Raw genomic sequence first — 21573 nt, forward strand, 5'->3', positions numbered from 1 at the left:
CCTTACAGACAAAAATCCTATCTGTAAAAGCATCTTTCCTAAATCTTCCAAAACTAAAAAAGTGGACTCGTTTACGGAACTTAAATTCGCCAAAATCTTCATTTGAAGTTATTTTTTAATACAATCCAAATGCTCTAACATCGATCAGCGTTGTCTTAGCCCCAAGGTTGTATGCAACAATTTCAAAATAATCAAACAATCTTCTTTAGCTCCCAGGATTTTACGCGCAAAAATACTTTTAATATTAACGCTGTTAGTTTACATTTCGTTTTCTGCAAGTAAACAAGACAGCCTCCAGGAAATCTGATATGTAAATACAAATTGTAGATAATCACCTGTTTTATCTACGCATTCATAAAGTTGTCCAAACTTAGTTTCCATAACCATATGTCTGACTAGAATATGCAATATATAAACCTTAATAACATGTATCAATAACCATTTAATATGTATTTTTTGTTTGTGTCAATAAATAATCCAACTTAAAGCCATATTATAACATTTTCAAACAAAATAGATTAGCATTTCTTTTCCATAAAATGTTAGCTTTTACTGTCAGATATATCCCTTTTATTTTTGAGCCGAACAACTACGGCAAAGCAAAGAAAATTGGAATTTACTACCAGCGCACATGTCGCCAATACGTACCACTCATTCGGTCATGTTGTGGTGCGACCCTTTGTAGTGTATATCACCGTTCCGTACGCCGTGTACTTACTGTGTGTTATGAACATCGTGTATGCGTTCGACTAATAATTCCATCGTAATAATAAAGCGCCGTTCCGGCGTTTTATTCAAAATCTCGGATTTTGACAAAACTACAACACCTAGAGTCTTGATTTTTGCAGGGTATATTGGTTTAATAAAGTACAATTTAATCGTGTAAAAAAGGAATTTTAAAAATTCAGTGAGGGCGTCTTCCTCAGCAAATGTTATAATATGATATGACGTTCGGTGTCTGATATTGCACAAAAAAGGTTAAATAGACACAAGCCCTGCCAGTTGATAAACAAACAGTGACGTAGCGTCATAGGGGCACGGGGGCTCGTGCCCCCCCCCCCCCCAATCGATTGCAAAATTGGAAAATCCCACAGGAAAATTGCCGAAAACGGCCTATGTCCACCTCCAAATCAGACCCGGTGCCCCCCCAATCATGGTCGGTGCCCCCCATGCGATTACCCACACTAAGCCACTGTAAACATATTTGATTACCGTCATAATTCAGAATGTGTTTACATCAATACAAGGCAGGGTTCAACAATCTCCCGAACTAAAATATTTCGCTGAAATTTGCCATTATCTATCTCAAGAGAACCGTACTAATACTGTACGTATTTGTACTCACTTATTCGCATCAATTGGAAAGCAGGTTGTATTTGTTTTTGTAAAAATACAGAACTCTGTCAAACAAAACGCCTCATTACGTTACGATATGTAACGCGAGGAGGACTAAACAATCTCTGCCGCAATATGCCATGATTTTCGTGTTTTTCCTTCTAGCGTCTTTCTATTTTGTCTAACGTCTTATTTCCCGGTGGTAATCAGACTAAATTCAAATTCCCAATATCACGTAGCTGTGTCTAAATCACATGCAAACACAGCTGCAACAGTATGCAATCGATCGAGTAATATTTGAAATAATTGCATTGCAAAAGTAATTCGTTCATATAACATAAAACTATCCCTTCTCGCCCAAGCCATTACGTTTGAAAAATTAAATAGTTATTATAATTTTTGTGTCGCTTCTTCCACTAATTGTGCGTAATTGGATATCCACGGGATTTAGAGACTTTCATTTCCAGCTTTCAATAGTGCTATTATTTTAACACTACAGAAGTTGCGCATTTAATGTCGAGTATCTAAACACCTCAAATAAAGAAAGTCCGCAGTAATGTAGCCCGTCTTGCATCAAAATCTGATCGTGTTGATAAATTGATATGGTCATGTGCAGAATATTGTTATAGCTCCAATGTGATACCAAATTTGTTGCCAAACACTCTAACTTGACATAGATTAATACCTGTATATTCAAGGATAATGAAAATATACAAAGGAAAGTTTAACTAATAATATGATTATCATTCTCCATGCGCAACTTAAAGGAGGATTTCGTGATCCTAGCATCCTCTTTTTATGACATTTTTTCAGTAGATATCCACGAAAAAGCTTATTTCCAAAATTTCAGTTGATTCCGATTTTGCGTTTGCGAGTTATGCATGATTATGTGTATTACACTGCTCCATAGACAATGTGTTGTAATTTCGTTCTGGTGCACCAGAACGAAATTCAAATTTGGCGATATTTTTGCTAAACGAATTAATCTGCAAGAATTATTTGGTACATAAACATTATGTAGCCAGAGGTATCCAGTGGTGTAAAAATCTCAATTTTTTTTGGGAAAAGTGGGGGGATGAGGCTGTGGATCACGAAATGCCCCTTTAAAGAGGTCAATTTGAACCGAACTGCGCAGTCGCCGTTCCCCAGATTCGGAAAGAAAGGTTCGAAACTAATCAGTTTTTCAGTCGTCAACCTGGACGTTGACCGAATGAGGGCAGCAATCAAGGGTGTGCAACTGTGTTTGGCAAATCATTACTTTGTTGTGTAACTTAGTGTACAATTTTCTAAGCAAAGCTATCACTGGGGATTTCCACTAGTAAAGCATGGATAAACATAATACCAACTTACAATTGAATTTTTATTTCGTTGTATAAGAAAAACAAGTCCACGTTCTTCAAAGCATATTTCCTAAATCTTCTGACACACAACTAGTGGACTTAACTATGAAACTTAACTCCACCAATATTACGATAGCATGAAAACAAAATTACGTAAATTATTTTTGATATTGTGAATGTGTACTATATACATGCCCTGTATTCAGAATCCTCTAACTCCGTATATTTACAACTTACCGATGGGCTCAAAATATGAATAAAAAAAGACTGGAGACTAAGGAACACCAAAAGCCAGTTTTATAGGACAGTAGATCTGATGACCATATCAGTCATACCTGTTCAAGTCCTATGATGTTGGTTTTATCAAGCAAAGATGCTAATTCGCTCATTTCATTTATCTTTTGGCAATTGTCATCCAATGCAATTAAGTTTTACTTAGTATATTATTGAAATTGTTACAAAAGTTATTTTTTAATAAATCAAAAGTGCAATAACATCGATCAACGTTGTTTTTTACCCAAGGTTGTATACGGCAATTTCAAAATAATCCAGCAATTTGATATTTTTAGCTCCGAGGATTTACGCGCAAAAGGCTTTTAATATTAAGGCTGTTAGCTTATATTTCGTTTGCAGCGCACCTGCAAGCGTATAAGACAGGAAAATATAATATTTAACAAATTGGTAGGGTAATCACCTATTTTATATCTACGCATCTACGTACATCACTACGAGTTACAAGATATACAAACTTAAAAACAAATAACGCAATAATCCTTTATTATGCTAGGTTTTGTAGGAATTTTGTAACGGTATTCATCTTTTAAATGCAATCAACATTAAATCAAATAAAAATAATAATAATAATATTAATAATAATAATAATAATAAAAATAATAATAATAACAATAATATAATGTTTGTCTAAAATGTATATAACATAATAAACATATTGTGCGTGTCTCATTTGTAGAGAAAAATAGTTTTATAATACGATCCAAGAAGGTGTAATCGGACAGTATTAAAGATTTTGCACGTACGAAACCAAATACGCACAATAATTGTCCTTTTTATAATTATGTTAAAGGCGGTCAACGATAATATACATACGAACGGAAATCTAACTATTGATATGATCCATTTTGTTTGTAAGAAATCATTATAAAAAAGCAACAGTGGCATGTAAAGTTTAGCTTCATTCATACATTTTGTACTGTGGTTCATGTAACTAATTTTCCCACGCCAGTCTCATTTTAAAAATAAAGTTAAAATGCATGCAATGGTCGTTAATCTACCGAAAAAGCACTGAGTGTGGGGAGCTCGGAGTGGGTGTCCGTGCTCACAAACAAAATTAGTACTCCTGGCATTTGTCTTATTGGTTTCCGCTATGGAGTTTATGAATAGTATATATTCTGAATCTGATAAATCCGCATAACTGATGGGTTTAGAATACTATATATATTCTTTTTATCTTCTGCCAGTCAACTCAGAATTCAATAAAGGTTTACTTTGTGTATTATTAAAGTGTTACGGATGTTATTTTTTAATAAATCCCAAATGCAATAACATCGATCAAAGTTGTTATTCTCTCAAGGTTGTATGCGACAATTTCAAAATAATCGAGCAATTTGATATTTTTAGCTCCCGGGATTTACGCGCAAATTAAGACTTTTAATATGAAGACTGCAGTTTATATATCGTTTGTGGCGCACCTGTAAGCAAACAAGGCAGCCAGCAGAAATATATCATGTAAAATATAAATTGGTAGCGTAATCACCTGTTGTGTATGTACGTACGTATTCATAAATAAGTGCATACTTTTCGTAACTATATACCTGACTATGAATGCAAGATATGAACAGTAATAACCTGTTTTGAATAACCCTTAAATATGATTGGTTTGGACCGTTTGCTAGGCATGTTTGTACCGGTATCTTTTGAATGCATCCTATGTTAACTTAAGAACGGTAATAATAATATGATATTAATTTGCTTGAAATTACACTGTACCTGACTTGTAGAAAAGGGTTGCATAGCCATTAGGTTTGTCGCTTGATAAAAATATATTATTTGATTACCGTCATACTACTCAACGCATTTAGAGTTCAACAACACATGTAGGATTACAGTACATGAAGGGTTCAACAATCTCCAAAACTGTAATATTTGACTAAAATTTCACATTGTGAATCTGGAGAATACCGTTGTAATACTCTGGGTTTTTGTATTTGTTTTATTTATTTATTTATTTATTTATTTATTTATTTATTTATTTATTTATTTATTTATTTATTTATTTATTTATTTATTTGTTTATTTATTTATTTATTTATTTATTTATTTATTTATTTATTTTTATTTAATTATTTATTTTTTGTACTTGCTTACGTTGTTCTTCATACGAATCACGGAATATAACACCTTCTGTGCGGATTTTGACTCCCGGCTGCGAATATTAATTCTCCCATGGATAAGCGCCCCTAAAAATTCATTTCCTATGTGTTAGCTAGCTTTCATTAAATGTACAAAATGTGTAGCGTATGCTATACCACTCACCCAAAAGGAAAAAGAAAGCGGCTGATGAAACTGCACTGCTTTCGCGAGGATTGACGCTCGAATATGCCTTAATTTTAGCTTGGTTTCGTGTTTTTCCTTCTAGCTTTTTTACATTTTGCCTGTAATATAGGCGATGGTAAGCGAAATGCAAATTCCCAATATCGTTTACCGGTGTCTCAATCACATAAAAGCGCAGCTGCCTCAATTCAAAATCAGTTTTTACTTCGATATAGTAATCTTTGTAATAATCTTCATACATGTATATCATGTACAGTCTAAATATTTTCATCCCACCCTTTAAAGATTATTATTCTTTTTGTCGCTTTTAGTATTGATTCTGTGTACTTAGCTATCTTAGGGGTGTAAAACATTCTTTCCCAGCTTTCAAATGTGGTATTATTTTTGGTTTTCTGCTTTAACCACTAACAAGCTATGTTAGCATGCATGCCATATCAAAGAGACTAACAAAGGTGTCAAAATCTGAATTTGGAAGATTTTTTTCGATCCTCCCGAGTTAGCAAACCACTGACTAAGCCTTTAAGGTGCTAAGCTTTAAAATTCGCTACAAATTCTAATCTCCTCTATGAATATTTAATTTATACTGTACCTCTAAAATACGATGTTGTCACACTCGCCACGTCACTACCCAACATTTCTACACTCAGTCATTCGCGCAACTCAAGAATGGCTCTATAGAATAAATGATAAGTTTTAGATAGAAGCATGATAGTTTCCATACCTGATCCTCTGCTGCTGGTAAATATGCTTTCTAAAACTGAATACCACAAGATGGGCTTTCTTCAGCGTATGGTGCCCATTTGGAACCAGCTTTTAGTATTTTCAGATCTACAAATTATGTTGCTTCATTTAAGCACAAGTTTTGGAGTTTTACCAGTCCAAATTTACTCGCACCTTTGATGCAACTCGTGTTTGCACTTGCGCCTCTTTTTGTAATTGCAGGAAGACGCAACTTTTTTTTCCCTTCCCTTCTTTCTGGATTTGGTGGGCGGTCTTAGAGGTGTATATCACCTGTTCGCTCCAGCCATTCGCTGGACTTTAAAAAAATAATTGTTCCTTTTATGATATTATGTAATTTGTGATGTAACTTATGTGCAATGCAATATTATACATTTGTAATTCTAGCCAGTGATAAAGTGTAATAAATAAATAAAATAAATGAAATAAAATGAAGTAAATAACCTTTAGATAATGTACGTTATGTGTGGAAATTTTCATGCTTTATCAGAAAATGCACAAATATATTGCTTTGCATCTTAACTAATAATTATGTTGTTGTCTTGAGTTAGAGGTCGTCATCCGCCAAGTGTAATTATTCACTAGATTGTAAAGATAGTAGATGCGTGACGCTTGGTGAATTTGTGTGCATATGGGGAAAATGTTATAATGTTACGCAAGCTTATACTAAATAACAATTCTATCAATGGATCGTTTCACGTAATTTTTTTTCATTCATTCATTCATTTATTACATTCGAGTTCACGGCTTATACAAAATCACAAACAATTTCCCTTTTTTTAATTGATATTACATTTCTTGCAGTTTTCTGAGTGACCAAACCGTGGAAGATGTATTGGTTTTATGCAATCGTCATTTCCATTACGGCGTATTTGACTACTAGTCAGGGTAAGTACATGTATTTTATATCAGAATTACAATTAAAATAGTAATGGAAAAGTTGACAGCTGGTCCTTGTTTGATAATTGAAAATTATAAGCTGCTAATTTTAAACGATCAATCTTGTACAACGTGTCCATACCAGAGGACACAGTCTAATTTCGAAGGTAGGTATTCTTTAATAGAGGTTCAAAGGGGGCACCGGATGGTCTGAGATGAGATATGAGTTTCAACCGATCTGATTATATTATCTTGTCAACGTATATGACAGGTCGATAGACTTATCAGAGCAATCGCGATATCAATCGTGATTGGAATGCTGGAAGTTGTTGGCCCATATGTCGTGCATTGACCGTTACTGAAGGTTGCTTTTTCTAAATAAATTCCAAGCACTTTGGCCAATATATAAGTAATAAGCTTTAAAAGACAATTCTTCAATGCCTCGTGACCCATGGGCGCCGCCATACCAAGACCACAAGTGGTGAGTTGCAAGATAGGAACTTTTCAGATAAAAATCAAAGCTACTATATATATATATCTATCTTATTACACATTCGGAGATTGATTCCGAATTATTCATGTTTACATTACATGAACTAAATTTTGAAAGGATATCGACGGAAAATCTTGTAATAACACCACATTATTGTATACAACCGACACATATCACTGCGAATCTTGCCACGCATGCCTTCGTTCCACGGGATATACGGAGAACTGTTTGTTGTGCCCAAGGTCGCTTTTCCAGACTCCTGCATGTATAGCCGTTTTCAGTGCCCAAATACTTCCATGGGTATCAAATTAATTGCATTTTTGCAATAGCCTCAGCTGACACTACATTTCCAAAAATGTCAATCATTGTATTCCAATATCGGTCTTTTGTGTTATGATTTTGAGTTGTCGAAGAATATGTAGACGAAAATGTCCATTTTTGACCATACCATAAGAGCCACATAAGAGCTGGTTGTAGTAGCCATTTCTGCGCGAATGAAGTAATCGTTGGCTTAAATACTACTTTTGTTCTAACACAATATACAACACACGTATATCTGCTGTGATGTGCCCTGAATATTTAATTTGATCATTAATCTTTGTTTACAATTTAATGCTATTTCATGAAAGTTGGGAATCCCCTTTGTCATGCAATCACAGTAAACAATGTCGGGAGTGTTTATGGACTGGGAATTTCCTATAATGCAAAGTGTTGTAATGAGAAAGGTTAATGTTTTCCAGATTACATCATTATATGTTGTGAAAGTGTGAACGAAGTAATGTGCTATTAATATAATGGGGCATTTTGGTGGTAAACATGATTATTGGTAGAGTGCTGTTGTGGGCTAGGTAATGTGCTTACATTTCATGTGCCTTCAAAGAAATGTGATTACGAAGCATAGATATCTTATGTAGTCAATGTAATACTATCCAGTAAAACGGAGAAGATTTAGAATACGGTACGTCAAAGTGCGTGCCTCTTCCTAAAAATAAATATATTTTACTGTCGACTTGCAGAAGTCTGGTTTATGAAACAACACATTTGTCAAAGTAGATCAGTGCAAGTAAAAGCCTGTTTCCTAGGAAAAGGGAGTGATTAGTAAAAATAGAACCAAATTTGGAGATTGTCATCTGTGTGAGGATTTCATACTCAAAGGATATATTCAAGTCAACGGTGGACTTCGCTGAACAGTGATTCTGCAGGACAAGTGAATGAGGATATACATCAATAAACAGAAACATAGAGTGAATCAGAACTTTGTAATCAACAACAAGAAGAAGACTGCTGATTAAGCAACATTCCTAACCTATGTATTTTGATTGATTATAAAGTACAGGGTGAGTCAAGAAAAAGTGCAACAGAGCAAAGAATCAATAATTATGCAAGAACCAAGTCGAACTTTCCCATTATTAAAATATTCTATAAATGCCACACTCAATAGTCACCTTTTGTGAAAATATATCGCGACTACCGTTTAATTTCTATAAGTCCTTTTGCTGCGATACCCAATTTCGTTATTTGTCCACGAGGTACCATGTATTTTTAATGAGAGCACACAATGCACGGTAAAGGCACCAGCTTTGAAACTGACTTTAACTTAAATAAGGTTGATTTTTGCGTTATTGTAATTTCTTTTTTTCTGTTCAAACAAACTTTCTAACATTACTTTAAGTCCTTCATACCTAACACGACTCCAACTCTAGTTGTTTTAATCCCAATATGTCCAACTTACTGGATATTTTGTAATTCAATCCACTTCAATTTGCGCGCATTTCATTTTGACATTTGAAAAACCCGCCTACAAATGTGTATGATTTTGATAGAGAATAAACATCTTTAAAGTAAAGATAAAAAGAAAATAACAACAAATAATGTTTCTTCTCCTTAAACAAGACCAAGGGCAATAACACTTTGGGTGCTCCATTTTATTTCAATGCCAATGAGGTTAATAAAATGGCAGTTTCTCCAAATCTACCTTATACAGAGTGGGCTGACATTCAAATTTTAGATGTCTCTTGGACAAACATTAAAATTGGGTATCGCTATAAAATTTGTCATAAAAACAAAACGGTAAATGCTAAATCCTTGATATTTTCATACAAGTTCAATGATGGATATATCATATATAAAATGTTTTAAAAATGGCTTCTTTTCTCTATTACACTCTTTTGACTCACACTGTACAGAAATTTATGTTTATGTATCAGATCATTAGATATCATATTATACTTTTGATTCAGATTCAGATACAAAAAAAATCATATAGTTAACTTAATCAAACAGTGTGTTTTGTTGTGAATTTGGGTAAAAGGTTTTTATGGCCTTGAGTCTTGTAGCTACTCGTAACACTGCCTGTAATGAAACATCAGTGATGCTTTTCAATGCATACAAAATACTGTTTGGAGGGACCATATCTAACCGATGTCACTAAAGGCAGTAGTTTTCAGCTTAAATGCTTCTTTTTTCTGTCACAAAATACCACAACAACCAGTTCAGCAAAACAACAACTAGTCCACTGGACAGGCTGCTCCTAAAAGTAGCCTGTCGCCAGGTATAGCATTCATTTCTACATACTTACAAAGTATGATGTTTTGCATAACTTTTATTTTGCATAAAGAAACACCGCGCGATGTGTGTTGTAAGGGTGCATACTACCAAATTACTGTCCCTCATCATTTATTAGACATTAGGATAATCATCCTTGAAAACAGAAACATACAGTCATGCAGCGTACACTGAAGTGTGAAACATGTGTTTGAACCTGAGATATAGGCCTACTACTAGTCTCAGGTTTGAACAAGAACACTAATTTACGCAGGATACACCCCATGCAGCCTACGCCTATACGGTAGGTCTGACCAAACACGAAGAAGCTGAAGGTCACTCTGTATATTTATCTTCTACCTGACCAGCATGCAAATCCCTTTTTTCCGCTGGTCAAGGCCGTGTATGTGTTGTTCGGTATCGGCCGCTGGCAGAATGGATACGGTCACTGTTCTAATACTAGTATTCTCTAATTTCAAAGAATAATTTATATAATATATATCATACTTTAGGATTGTGGGGACAGATATTGACAGATATTGCTAATTTATTTGTTACAAACACCATCCGCTATATTTTGCCTTTTAAAATATAAAGTTACCAATCATTGTGACATGCACCCTTATTCACAAACACGAACTGCACGGGGTTTCCAAGCAAAACTTGTATTTTTTCATAATGACCGTAAAGTATGTAGTTTTGCATATGCAAAACTACCTATTTTGCCGAAGTATGTAGTTTTGCATATGCAAAACTACATACTTTTGGAAAGTATGTAGTTTTGCATATGCAAAATATCATATTTTGCAAAGGTATGTGGTTTTGCACGCAGCACCGGCCTGAAATTAACCTGTCCATTATATTTTATGTGTAACTGTGGTTTTGATGGATCGGTGGCCAGGCGCTGTCTTAGTGTCTAGCTATTAGTCGATAATTGTGACCTAAAAAGCCAAAATGGACGATAAACATCACAAATCTGGCTATATTTTACACTTTACAACAGAATCAATATCAGTAATGAAATGTGTTGATGTATATAAAGTACTGATTGGAGCAGCCATAACTGACTGAAAACAATGAAGGCAGTAATCGTTAGCTTAATCTTTTTTTCCATCACAAAATATCACCACAGTATAATTGCATGGGTCGGGTATCACAAATGATTATAATTTATTTCAATCATGTTAATGAACTTGAGTTAACCTTGTAAATAAGACAGTGGGCTATATATTAAGATAGATGAGGGGCAGTGTACGTTAGCGACATAAAATATTCATTAAGTTCAAACTAATATGGTTTGACAAGAGGTGATTTGGTATCTAACTGGGCAACTGGTTATTGCTTCTGGTATCTAGCGTTAGATATAGGGTGATACAGCAGATACCGGTTATGTTTTGAAATTGTACGCAGATGTGTTTGACTTAAAAGTCCCAAAATACAATATCTACAAGAATGTAGCCATTTGTCCATTGGAAATAGACAGTTAGTGGTATTGAACCCAAACGCCTTAGATCCAGAGGAAGCTTCTAAAGCAAGGTTCATCCTCTTGGGACAGTCTCCAAGGAAGCGGAAAGACTCACCCTGTGGAAAGAGAGGTCTCCCTATTCACCAGATTTGGGACTGCAACCCAGTGAGCAGCTACCACCTGGAGCTGATTCCACGTGGCCTGAGGGAAGGTGTCTCAACAGACCAGGACCGAGCTGAATTCAGCGATTCTACTCGTCACTGTGTCAGCTATTGGCTCGGGCGCATTTGACCCTGCGCTTGGACACGCTATGAAGAAGAAGTGGTATTGGACATAACAGTATTTTAAATCAATATATATTTTACTTGAGAGAGCAATTTTGATCACCCTGTTTAATATCAAGATATCCGGAAAACTGTCTTCCACTTGATTAGAATTTAGTGTAAAAACAGGCAATGAGTGGTTCGGTTATTGCTGTAAGCAATATAAATAGGGCAATCGGTGCATCAGTTAACGCTTAAAGCAATATCGGTGTAATAAAGGATGGTCAGCAGATGAGTATCTAGGTAGTTAAGTTGTCCAAGGCTATCTTATACTAGTAGTGCAAATCTAAATCTAAAATAATGATGGTTCATGGAAACCTAGTACAAATGGCCCAGTTTTCTCTTTCTGCAGAAAGTGATGATGAAACAAGCAAACAAGCAGCATCCTGGTTGCTAACGAAACCTGACACTTTATTAGATGATCATTTGTGCATATCCTGTATACGTGCTTTTCTTACATATATGTGAACGTACGCGGCGAATGAGCCGTAAATTCCTCCCCTGGTCAATTTTGTTTTATTTCGTGTTTAGAAAATAAACACCATTAGAGCACTAAAATGGTATATCATCTGACTTCAAACGATATCCAGAAGCGGGGTTATGGTTTGTTAAATTTTGCTCCTTCATCAAAATGGTAGCTTTTTTCGAGTCTACATGTGTCTCTTTTTCCACATTGCTGGCAATAAATATCAAACAGTCATAATTGGCGGTCATTTCAAATCATCCCCAAGTCAACGAGGTTCAAGTTCTCTCATTGTTAATTGTTGGTTATACAAACCTATACAAAATGCAATGCATGGTAACCCACCACTTGAACAGGTTTTAGCCAAAGCAAACAAAGACCAGAGCTATTAAAAATTCTATAGCCAGCTAAGGTTGAAGCTTATTTTCCAATTCAACAATAGGATTATTGATTGGTGTTTGACTATAAAAATACATATGATATTGCCTTTAAAGGATAAACTATTATTTAAGCCCAATTTTATGTGGTTACTGATGTATTAAATATGATATATGCATGATAGGTAACTATCATGAGATGGATTCAATATAAACAAACGGTTCTCCCTGTGGTAATAACACATGTCAGCAAAAGAGGCAACACCAGCAATGACATTGACTGTATTCCAACATTCCTACATGTGTAATGATGCCTTTTGTGCAATGACATGTTTAGGCGAGTGGGATAGCAGGAGCCTTATTTTACCAGTTGTAGCAATTTAACTAAAAAATGCAGTGCATTTCTAATTATTTATGAATGATCTTATAGGAAATGAGTCAAAGCCAATAATTGTATCTATATTTCCATAGAGCTAGTGGTTTTATAATTAAGGTCAATAATATATCTAAAGGTTTCCCACTACCGATAAATTATGACCCCCCCCCTCTATAACAAGCCTTGTGATATCATGGATAGAACTCATATGTCTGTCAGCTTTATTTGTCTTAATAATATAGTGAGTACAAAGAAAACGTATATGGAATACGAGAATTTTTTTAAATACCATGATGTACTAGTATTATTTCAGCATTTTGAGTATATAATGACAAATTTAAAATTTGAAGGAAATCGTACATTAAGCCTTTAATGAAGTGACCTTTTCTGTAAATCCCATAATTATTTGCAGTAAGCCCTGAGATGTCGTCATTTGACGTCACGCCGATTTGCACATCATTTAGCGAACGTCGTTACTGCGCATTTGAAAGCCGCCAAGTGCGCAGTAACGATTTGTGCATCAGCGTAAGGAATTATTGAATTTGTCGAAAAGGTCAATTTATTATTATTATTATTATTATTATTATTATTATTATTATTATTATTATTATTATTATTATTATTATTGGCATACGTGAATGTAACTAAATAAATGGAAAAATCTGGTATAAATCAAGAATTGCAATAGAAATTCGAAGTTAGAAATCATATTTGGGTAAAAGATGGTTTAATGTATTTTTAAAATATGTATCCATTCTTAAACCAATCAGTCTACAGTTCTACAGGAAATATTTGTGTGCCTGTTGAATATATTTTCATATTATTTGTTTTGCTCCATTTTGCAGCTAACTGTGCGCCAAAACACGTGACAATTGCAGCTGACGACAAAGTATCGAAATCACTGTCCGCCATATTGGATGCCGAGAATACAAACTGTGATTGGCTTATCACTAGTCCAAATCAAACACGGATTGTTCTTGATCCAATCAAATTTGAGCCTGGTGGAAAAGACTATGTACTGATTGGAAATTACCATAATAGTAGTGACGAGGAAAGTATTATTACCAAGATAGATGGCGCTAACACTACTTCTATAGTGACCTTTGGAAATAAAATTTGGATCAAATATATTGGTGATGAAAAAGCAGTTTGGGAGACCAATTTAACGATTGAATTGAGTTTTTATAAAGGAACAGGTAAGCTCTAAAGTAGTTTTTTACAGCATAAGTGTGATTAAAAACACATTTTTATAAACATGTCTTTCTAAAATGACTACTATGCTCGCCAAAACTTCCCCCCTAATTTTACCCACCCACCAGGGCTCATAATTATTGCACAGCCCCTAACAGAGAAATCGCAGGGCCTCAACAACCTACTGCCATCGCAATTTGACCGACTATCCTATCCCTAGGTAAGGCAGTAGGTTATTCCCAAGGAGGTTGGTTTTCCCCCCTTACTTGAGTCCAACGGATGGACAAACGATTAGCCTAAGTCATTTGAGCGCTATAATCCTCATGCATAGGAACTCTATAGATACAGATATCATCAAATTTAAGTATTAATTGAATTGCAAAATTATTACACATTTTGCAATTCCGAATTTGTAATAATGATCAAAAACAACATTTTGAAAGTATTTGACGACGGAAAAAATATGAAATGATGGAAACGTTTACAATAAATGACAAAGTTTAACAAAAATGTATAGACATGTTGTTCCGTCTTTGCATTCAAATGTATAGAAAGACCACTCGCCACTCACTTCGAGACTAAATGTCTATAAGCTGTTATGGCAGCGCGGAGATGGTCACGTGCGCATTTATAAAAGCGAATGTATATATATAAGTACACTGATAAGTGCAAGATTTTGTGCACAGAGGACATATCTTTTTAATGAGGGGTGGTACAATCCACGTGCCCCGTTAGTAAGATCAGTGTTAACTTTAATAATAGGCGTGAACTTAATAACAAATGCTTTATTGACGCAACTTTTAGTTTTATAGACGCTTCTTTGGTCATTAAAACTCTCTCTTGCTGTTAATATGGCATTAAGAGAGATTTGTAAATTCCAAACTATACTTGTCTCGATGTATTTTTGCACTTATGGAATACGCGTAATTCTAATGAATAAGCTACACATGGCGGTTTTTATGTCAGGAGAGACACATTCTCTATGCCCGGGCATATTCCGTGTAAATACAATGCGATCTCAATACAATGGTATACGTAACCTTTGAATTGTCTTCATATTTTGTCGATATTTGACATATTTTAGGGTTTTCGACGGACCTTAAAATCACCTTTTAATTGGTTAAATACTAGGTGGATAACTACAACTATGTGTACCAAAGTGCAGATATGGCACAATACAGAAAACCCTCCGCATTATGTGGCTTATGATAAGCGATATGATGCGCATCTGTGTTGTAGCGGCTTTGAATTGCATTTTAAACATCTGATGGTACCCTTCCTCCGATAATGCGTCCGTTTCATTTAGATAATCGTGATAGTTCCAAGAATTCCCAGACGCTGTACGCAATAAGCTTTTAGCACATTGGCACTCTCGAGAACGTAACGTCGTGGCTTTACATTGAAATTTAATGATTTGATACTCCTGTTATCATTAGAAATGGTACCCTTCCGCCGATAAAGTATCAGTATCATTTAGATAATCATGATAGTTGCAAGAATTCCCAGACGCTGTACGCAATAAGGCTTATATAACCCGTTGGCACTCTAGAGAACGAAGCATCGTGTTTTTTAATGAAACCTTGCTGAATAGCCTTAAAGTAAAGCTGGATGGAACGTAAATTATAGAAATGTATGTAATTGGATTTGTCCGGGCAAGTAATGAAAGGTCCAGGGGGATTGACTCGATATCCGCATTGTACTAATTAACCGTACATGCGGTGTTTAAAGTACGGGTCAAGCCACCCAATTACGAATAGAGAAAATAAAAATACCATGCGCATCATAAATAAAACCCAAATTAAAGTTGTACCTATTAATGTGGCCATATTAAGGAACTGTATTCCAGCAATATTTTGTGTGATAACATTAATTTTTGCCTCCCAGTAATAACGGTTTACAGGTCTATATGAAGATCTGAGCGCAAGAAGAACGTAATTCCACTTGGCCCCTCAACATGTATACACTAAAGTTACGAATAGTTTCTTAGAGTTTTATAATGTTTAATACATGTTCCAGGGTGAAAACATCTTGAAAGGTTGTGAAAATTTTGTTTTGGTCCCTGAACATGTATAAAACATTACCAAACTATACGAAACTATACGCAACTTTAGTGTATACATGTTGAGGGGCCAAGTGAACTTACGGTCTTCTTACGCTCATGTCTTCATATTCAACTTTAAGGACACAAATTACGGGTTAAAAAATAATGAAATTAAACACAAATGCAATTTGGAATACGTGCTACATAAGAGTCCGATTAAGAAACCTAAATTTTATCCTTATTTATAGACAACGTATTGTTTATAGGCAACGTAATTGTTTGTAGGCAACGTTATTGTTTATAGGCAACGTAATTGTTTGTAGGCAACGTTATTGTTTATAGGCAACGTTATTGATTATAGGCAACGACGTTGTTATAGGCAATGTCATAGTGTGTAGAAACGCATTTATAGACAACGTATTGTTTATAGGCAACGTTATTGTTTATAGGCAACGTCATTGTTTATAGGTAATGTTATTGTATATAGGGAACGTAATTGTTTATAGGGAGCCTCGTTGTTTATAGGCAGCGTAATAGTTTATAGGTAACGTCATTGTTTATAGGCGACGTCATTGTTTATAAGCAACATCAATGTTATTGGCAACGTAGTTGTTTACAGGCAACGGAACTGTTTGTAGGCAACGTAATTGTTTATATGTAACGTATTTTTATAGGCAACGACATTGATTATAGGCAACGTCATTGTTTATAGGCAACGTCATTGTTTATAGGCAACGCCATTGTATATAGGTAATGTTATTGTATATAGGGAACGTTATTGTTTATAGGGAACGTCGTTGTTTATAGGCAGCGTAATTGTTTATAGGTAACGTCATTGTTTATAGGCAACGTCATTGTTTATAGGCAACGCCATTGTTTATAGGTAATGTTATTGTATATAGGTAATGTTATTGTTTATAGGGAACGTCGTTGTTTATAGGCAACGTCATTGCTTATAGGTGACGTGATTGTTTATAAGCAGCATCATTTTTTTTGGCAACGTCATTATTTATAGGCAACGTTTGTAGAAATGCATTTGAGCGTTTGCAATACGCAAGCAAGTAACATGCCTGAATTTGTTAAGTTTTTGTTTGATAAGCTAAATATAATGTCAAATTCGATCGTCTTACCGCAATTATCAACCTCTCATTTTCCCCTGTCTATAAATACAGAGTGTTTACATAACTGTCAATGTGTGACGATTGATGGTAAATTGGACGTCCAGTGCATATTAGGATGGACCGTAGACGTAATCGAACGCTTACCAACACACGTTACTCACTTGTAAGTATTGCGCAATTAAGAGTAAGGGATCTTTGTAGGTAGCCTCTTTCAAAATTATTTTTTCTTAAAATAGATACTGTAGGAAGAAAATGTATAATGCATCTAAAAGATTACGGTTTTAGTGTTAGTTTTATTCTGAGCCGAAAGATAATCTTTGTGACATGGCTTTGAATTTTCATCACATTCATTAACTGGGCCTTTCTAAAAATTCACTTCATATTGGGAATTTATATAACTATGTTCAGCGATGTAGAGCATTGGCACTAAGAGCCAATAGACAATGCATATAGGTATGGGTTTTACTCAGGCACAAACAGGTGTTTAAACGTGATTTGTGACCCGGCAGCACAAATGAGCCGTAAATTCCTTATTGTATTCTGAGTTACGGTGTAAAATGTGTACGAAGGTCATATTCATCGGTAACTTAAGCTGGCCCGACATCCGTCTCATTTCGATAGTCAAAAACTAATCAATAATCCTATTGTTGAAGTGGATAATAAGCTTCTACCTTAGATGGCCATAGAACTTTTAATATCTCTGGTCTTTGTTTGCTTATATTGCTAAATCCTGTTCAAGTGGTGGGTTACCAGGCATTGTATTTTGTACAGGTATGCATAACCAACAATTAACAATGAGAGAACTTTCTTAAACCTCGTTGACTTGGGGATGATTTGAAATGACCGCCAATTATGACTGTTTAATATTTATTGCCAACAATGTGGAAAAAGAGACACATGTAAAAACGCAAAAAGCTATAATTTTGTTGAAGGAGCAAAGTTTAACAAACCATAACCTGGATATCGTTTGAAGTCAAATGATATACCATTTTTAAGTTTATGATGTTTATTGTTTAAACACGAAATAAAACAAAATTGACCGGGGGAGGAATTTACGGCTCATTCGCCGTGGACGGTCACATTTATTGTAAAGTACATAGAATGGACTGGATCATATTTTGTTATAGATATATAGCTTCTGATTTACAATCATTCCCTATTACCGGTAAACAGGAAACAAAATATATACATAAGGCAAAATGGCACACCAAAATCATTTCTAACACGCGTAATTTAATTTGATTATTTATCTTTGTTTACAATTAAAATATATTTCATGATTTTGGATAGTTGGGAATTCCCCTTTCTATATACAATGTTCAGTGTATTGCACCATTAGGGGATCCCTGACATTGTAGAGTGAATATGACATCATGTTGGGGTAAACCCACAGGAAGTGATGTAATTTGAAAGGTTAATGTTTATAATTATTTTTAGAAATTTCCCAGTTTATATCATATATTGTGAAGGTAGCAATTGGTTATTAATAGAATGGGGTTTTCCAATGCTTTACACAATTCAACAATTCAACTGCGAGGAATTTGTTGTGGGTTAGCTAATGTGATTACAGTCCATTTCCTTCAAGGAAAGGAAATTACTAACCAGAAATATTTAATGTAGTCAATGTACTACTACCTGCCAGTAATGTCGGAGAAAATCTAGTTTAGGCCTACGTCAAAGTGTGTGCATCTTCCAAGACATTACTCGTCGATGGTCGATAGACGTCCCAATAAAGCGGACCGCGCCGGCCAGTTAAAGTACATGCCCTATCACACCACTCCACGCCATACATAAATTCTCCCAGTCACATTTCCCAAATATGAAATTAAAATTAAAGTAAAATTTTAATTTACTTCTTTTAAAGTTCGGCAGAGGCTGGGTTCGAACTCACGGCGCACGGCTTAGTACTCTATGAGCCTAGCGCCTTAGACCACTCGGCCACTTGTCTTGTCGTTATTCATTTGAAACTTATTTAAAAATATAATCGCAACTTCAACATAGGCCTACCACGTGACAAGCAAAGACAGAAAACGTATTATATTTTGGAATATCTGCTTAAAACATTAATGTGTATTATAATACAGCTACCATTATTTATATTGTTGAATTCTCAAGCGCATCATTTCGAATTGGGTTTGGAAGATACATTCTCCTAAAGCCCGATACTGACTCCACCTGTACATTTTAATTTCATCGCGCGATGCTGAGATGTTTGAAAAGCATCGCAGCATCGCATACCGCTGCGAAGTGGAGTCAGGATCGGGCTTAATTCGAACCACCAGCATGGTTCGATGTAGAGTGTCTTTCCTATTCAGAGGAAATATTGCAATTACACACCTTATTGCCTTTTAACAATAACCAATGACACTAGCACGTAATTCCAGTCAAGCACCAATCTTTAATCCTATTGTTGAAGAGGATAATAAGCTTATACTTATGTAAAGCATTCGTAAAAAAGCTTAAGTCTTTGTTTGCTTTGGTTAAATCCTGTTCAAGTGGTGGGTTAACCAACAATTAACAATGAGAGGACATTCCTGAACCTCGTTCAGTTGGCGATGATTTGAAGTGACCGCCAATTATGACCATTTGATATTTAATACCAGCAATGTGGAAAAAAAGAAATAATGTAGTGCCAAAATAATGTACCCTTTTACGGAAGGAGCAAAGTTGAACAAGTTACAACTCCGCTTCTGCAGTACGAATGTCAGCGGCGAATGTCAGGTTATTATTTCCCAGTCTTGAAAAAAAATGCAGGAAGAGGTGGGAATCGATCTCGGTACCTCCCGGTTAAAAAGCACTGTGCAAGACTACTAAGCCAACTAAATATCTGTTATGAGATGTACGACATTAATCTTTGATATTGCTTAATGGAACAAATCGCGGAATTAAATCAGTAATAAAAGAAATTGATTCTTATTTAGCGGTCAAATTGGATAAAAGAGGAAATATGTGTCCCTGCTCTAAAGAAAATATAGGTTAGAAAATTATCAAATAAATTTAAATTAAAAATTGAGATTTTATATTTATTTATTTCACGAGGCGGCATTATCACAGACAAACACTGTATACGCTAAAAACTCAACCCTCATTACTAGATGATGGCATAGCTCAGTGTTAGAGCATCAGACTGGTAATATCAATATCGTTAGTTCGAATCCGCCCGTCAGCAATGGTTATTATGATTTTAATGCTACGCTACAGTTTGTTCAATGTTTTTTTCGTTTATTTATTTATTTATTTATTTATTTATTTATTTATTTATTTATTTATTTATTTATTTATTTATTTATTTAAATTATTTATTTATTTAAATAATTTGATATTATTTGAAAGGGGTATTTGAGCAATTTGAAATTTTTACCCCGTAAAACCCACCCCTCCCAAATTGCCAAACTTAACGCACAACACCTATGAGTTTAAATCATACATAATGATCAGTACGTCCATGAACACCGGCTGGTCACTGCATTCATTTGGGAATGTGTAGGGACTGCAGCTTGATTCGCCATCCACAACATGATAATGTGTGCACATGCTACATTATATACACTTGTAGGCCTATGTTGTTGTTGGTGTATAAGTAATGGGCCTTGCAATTGAAATGCCTCAAGCTTTTAATCCGATATGCAGATTATCTATTTGTTTTCATGAATTGGAAGACATTCTTTGATGTATTACTGAGCTCAATGATCTGAAATTACTGGAGTGTGAGGTCAGCATAGTATTTTATTAACAGAACGTATAGACGAATCCAAATCCACGCATTCCTACACCTGACTAGCAGCCTTTAGTTGGGTAGCCGTCGGCTACAATGCACCCAAAATGTGAAATGATTCGGCCTTGGCGGAAATTTTAAACTGCATTCCATCACCCGTTTTACATCTTCCGCGAAAACACAGGTAGACAAAAAGAATGATTAAAGTTTATTACAACACAATAGGCCCTACAGTTCCCTTCGGCAAAACACACAGCTTCTACATGGTCTATTCGCTGTTGAAGTGACATAATAATCGGATTAACTACACCATATCAAACGCTACAAATGGATGTACTTGCGAATAAAAGGACTTAGTATAAATAGATGCGACGGGATTACCTGCGGAATTATCTCTATTGTATTATTCTATTAACCCTCCTCGTCCTTGCATCTTCTCTAGGTGTTAGACGGCTTTTATTTGCATAATAGGGCGCTCAAAACACCAGGTTGGTGCTAGCGGCTACCCAAAGATGGCCGACCAAATCCTGACCATGACTTGGCTTGTTGGATTCGTCTATAGAGGCCCTGCATGAAATTATCGATTGGCTCCAAACAAAGG

At 35.2% G+C, this 21573-nt stretch overlaps 1 protein-coding gene across 1 annotated transcript in view; it reads left to right on the forward strand.

Annotated features, from left to right (window-relative positions):
• LOC140140029 (uncharacterized) overlaps positions 1–21573 on the forward strand; it is a 169679-nt gene that overhangs the window by 112273 nt on the left and 35833 nt on the right. Inside the window, exons 4-6 of the mRNA XM_072161840.1 lie at positions 6789–6872; positions 13750–14100; positions 17309–17420. Of these exons, the coding sequence (XP_072017941.1) occupies positions 6815–6872; positions 13750–14100; positions 17309–17420 (521 nt within the window). The 5' untranslated portion in view covers positions 6789–6814. The remainder of the gene's footprint in view (positions 1–6788; positions 6873–13749; positions 14101–17308; positions 17421–21573) is intronic.

Source organism: Amphiura filiformis, chromosome 18, assembly GCF_039555335.1.
Source record: "Amphiura filiformis chromosome 18, Afil_fr2py, whole genome shotgun sequence".
In the NCBI taxonomy this organism is placed as follows: domain Eukaryota; kingdom Metazoa; phylum Echinodermata; class Ophiuroidea; order Amphilepidida; family Amphiuridae; genus Amphiura; species Amphiura filiformis.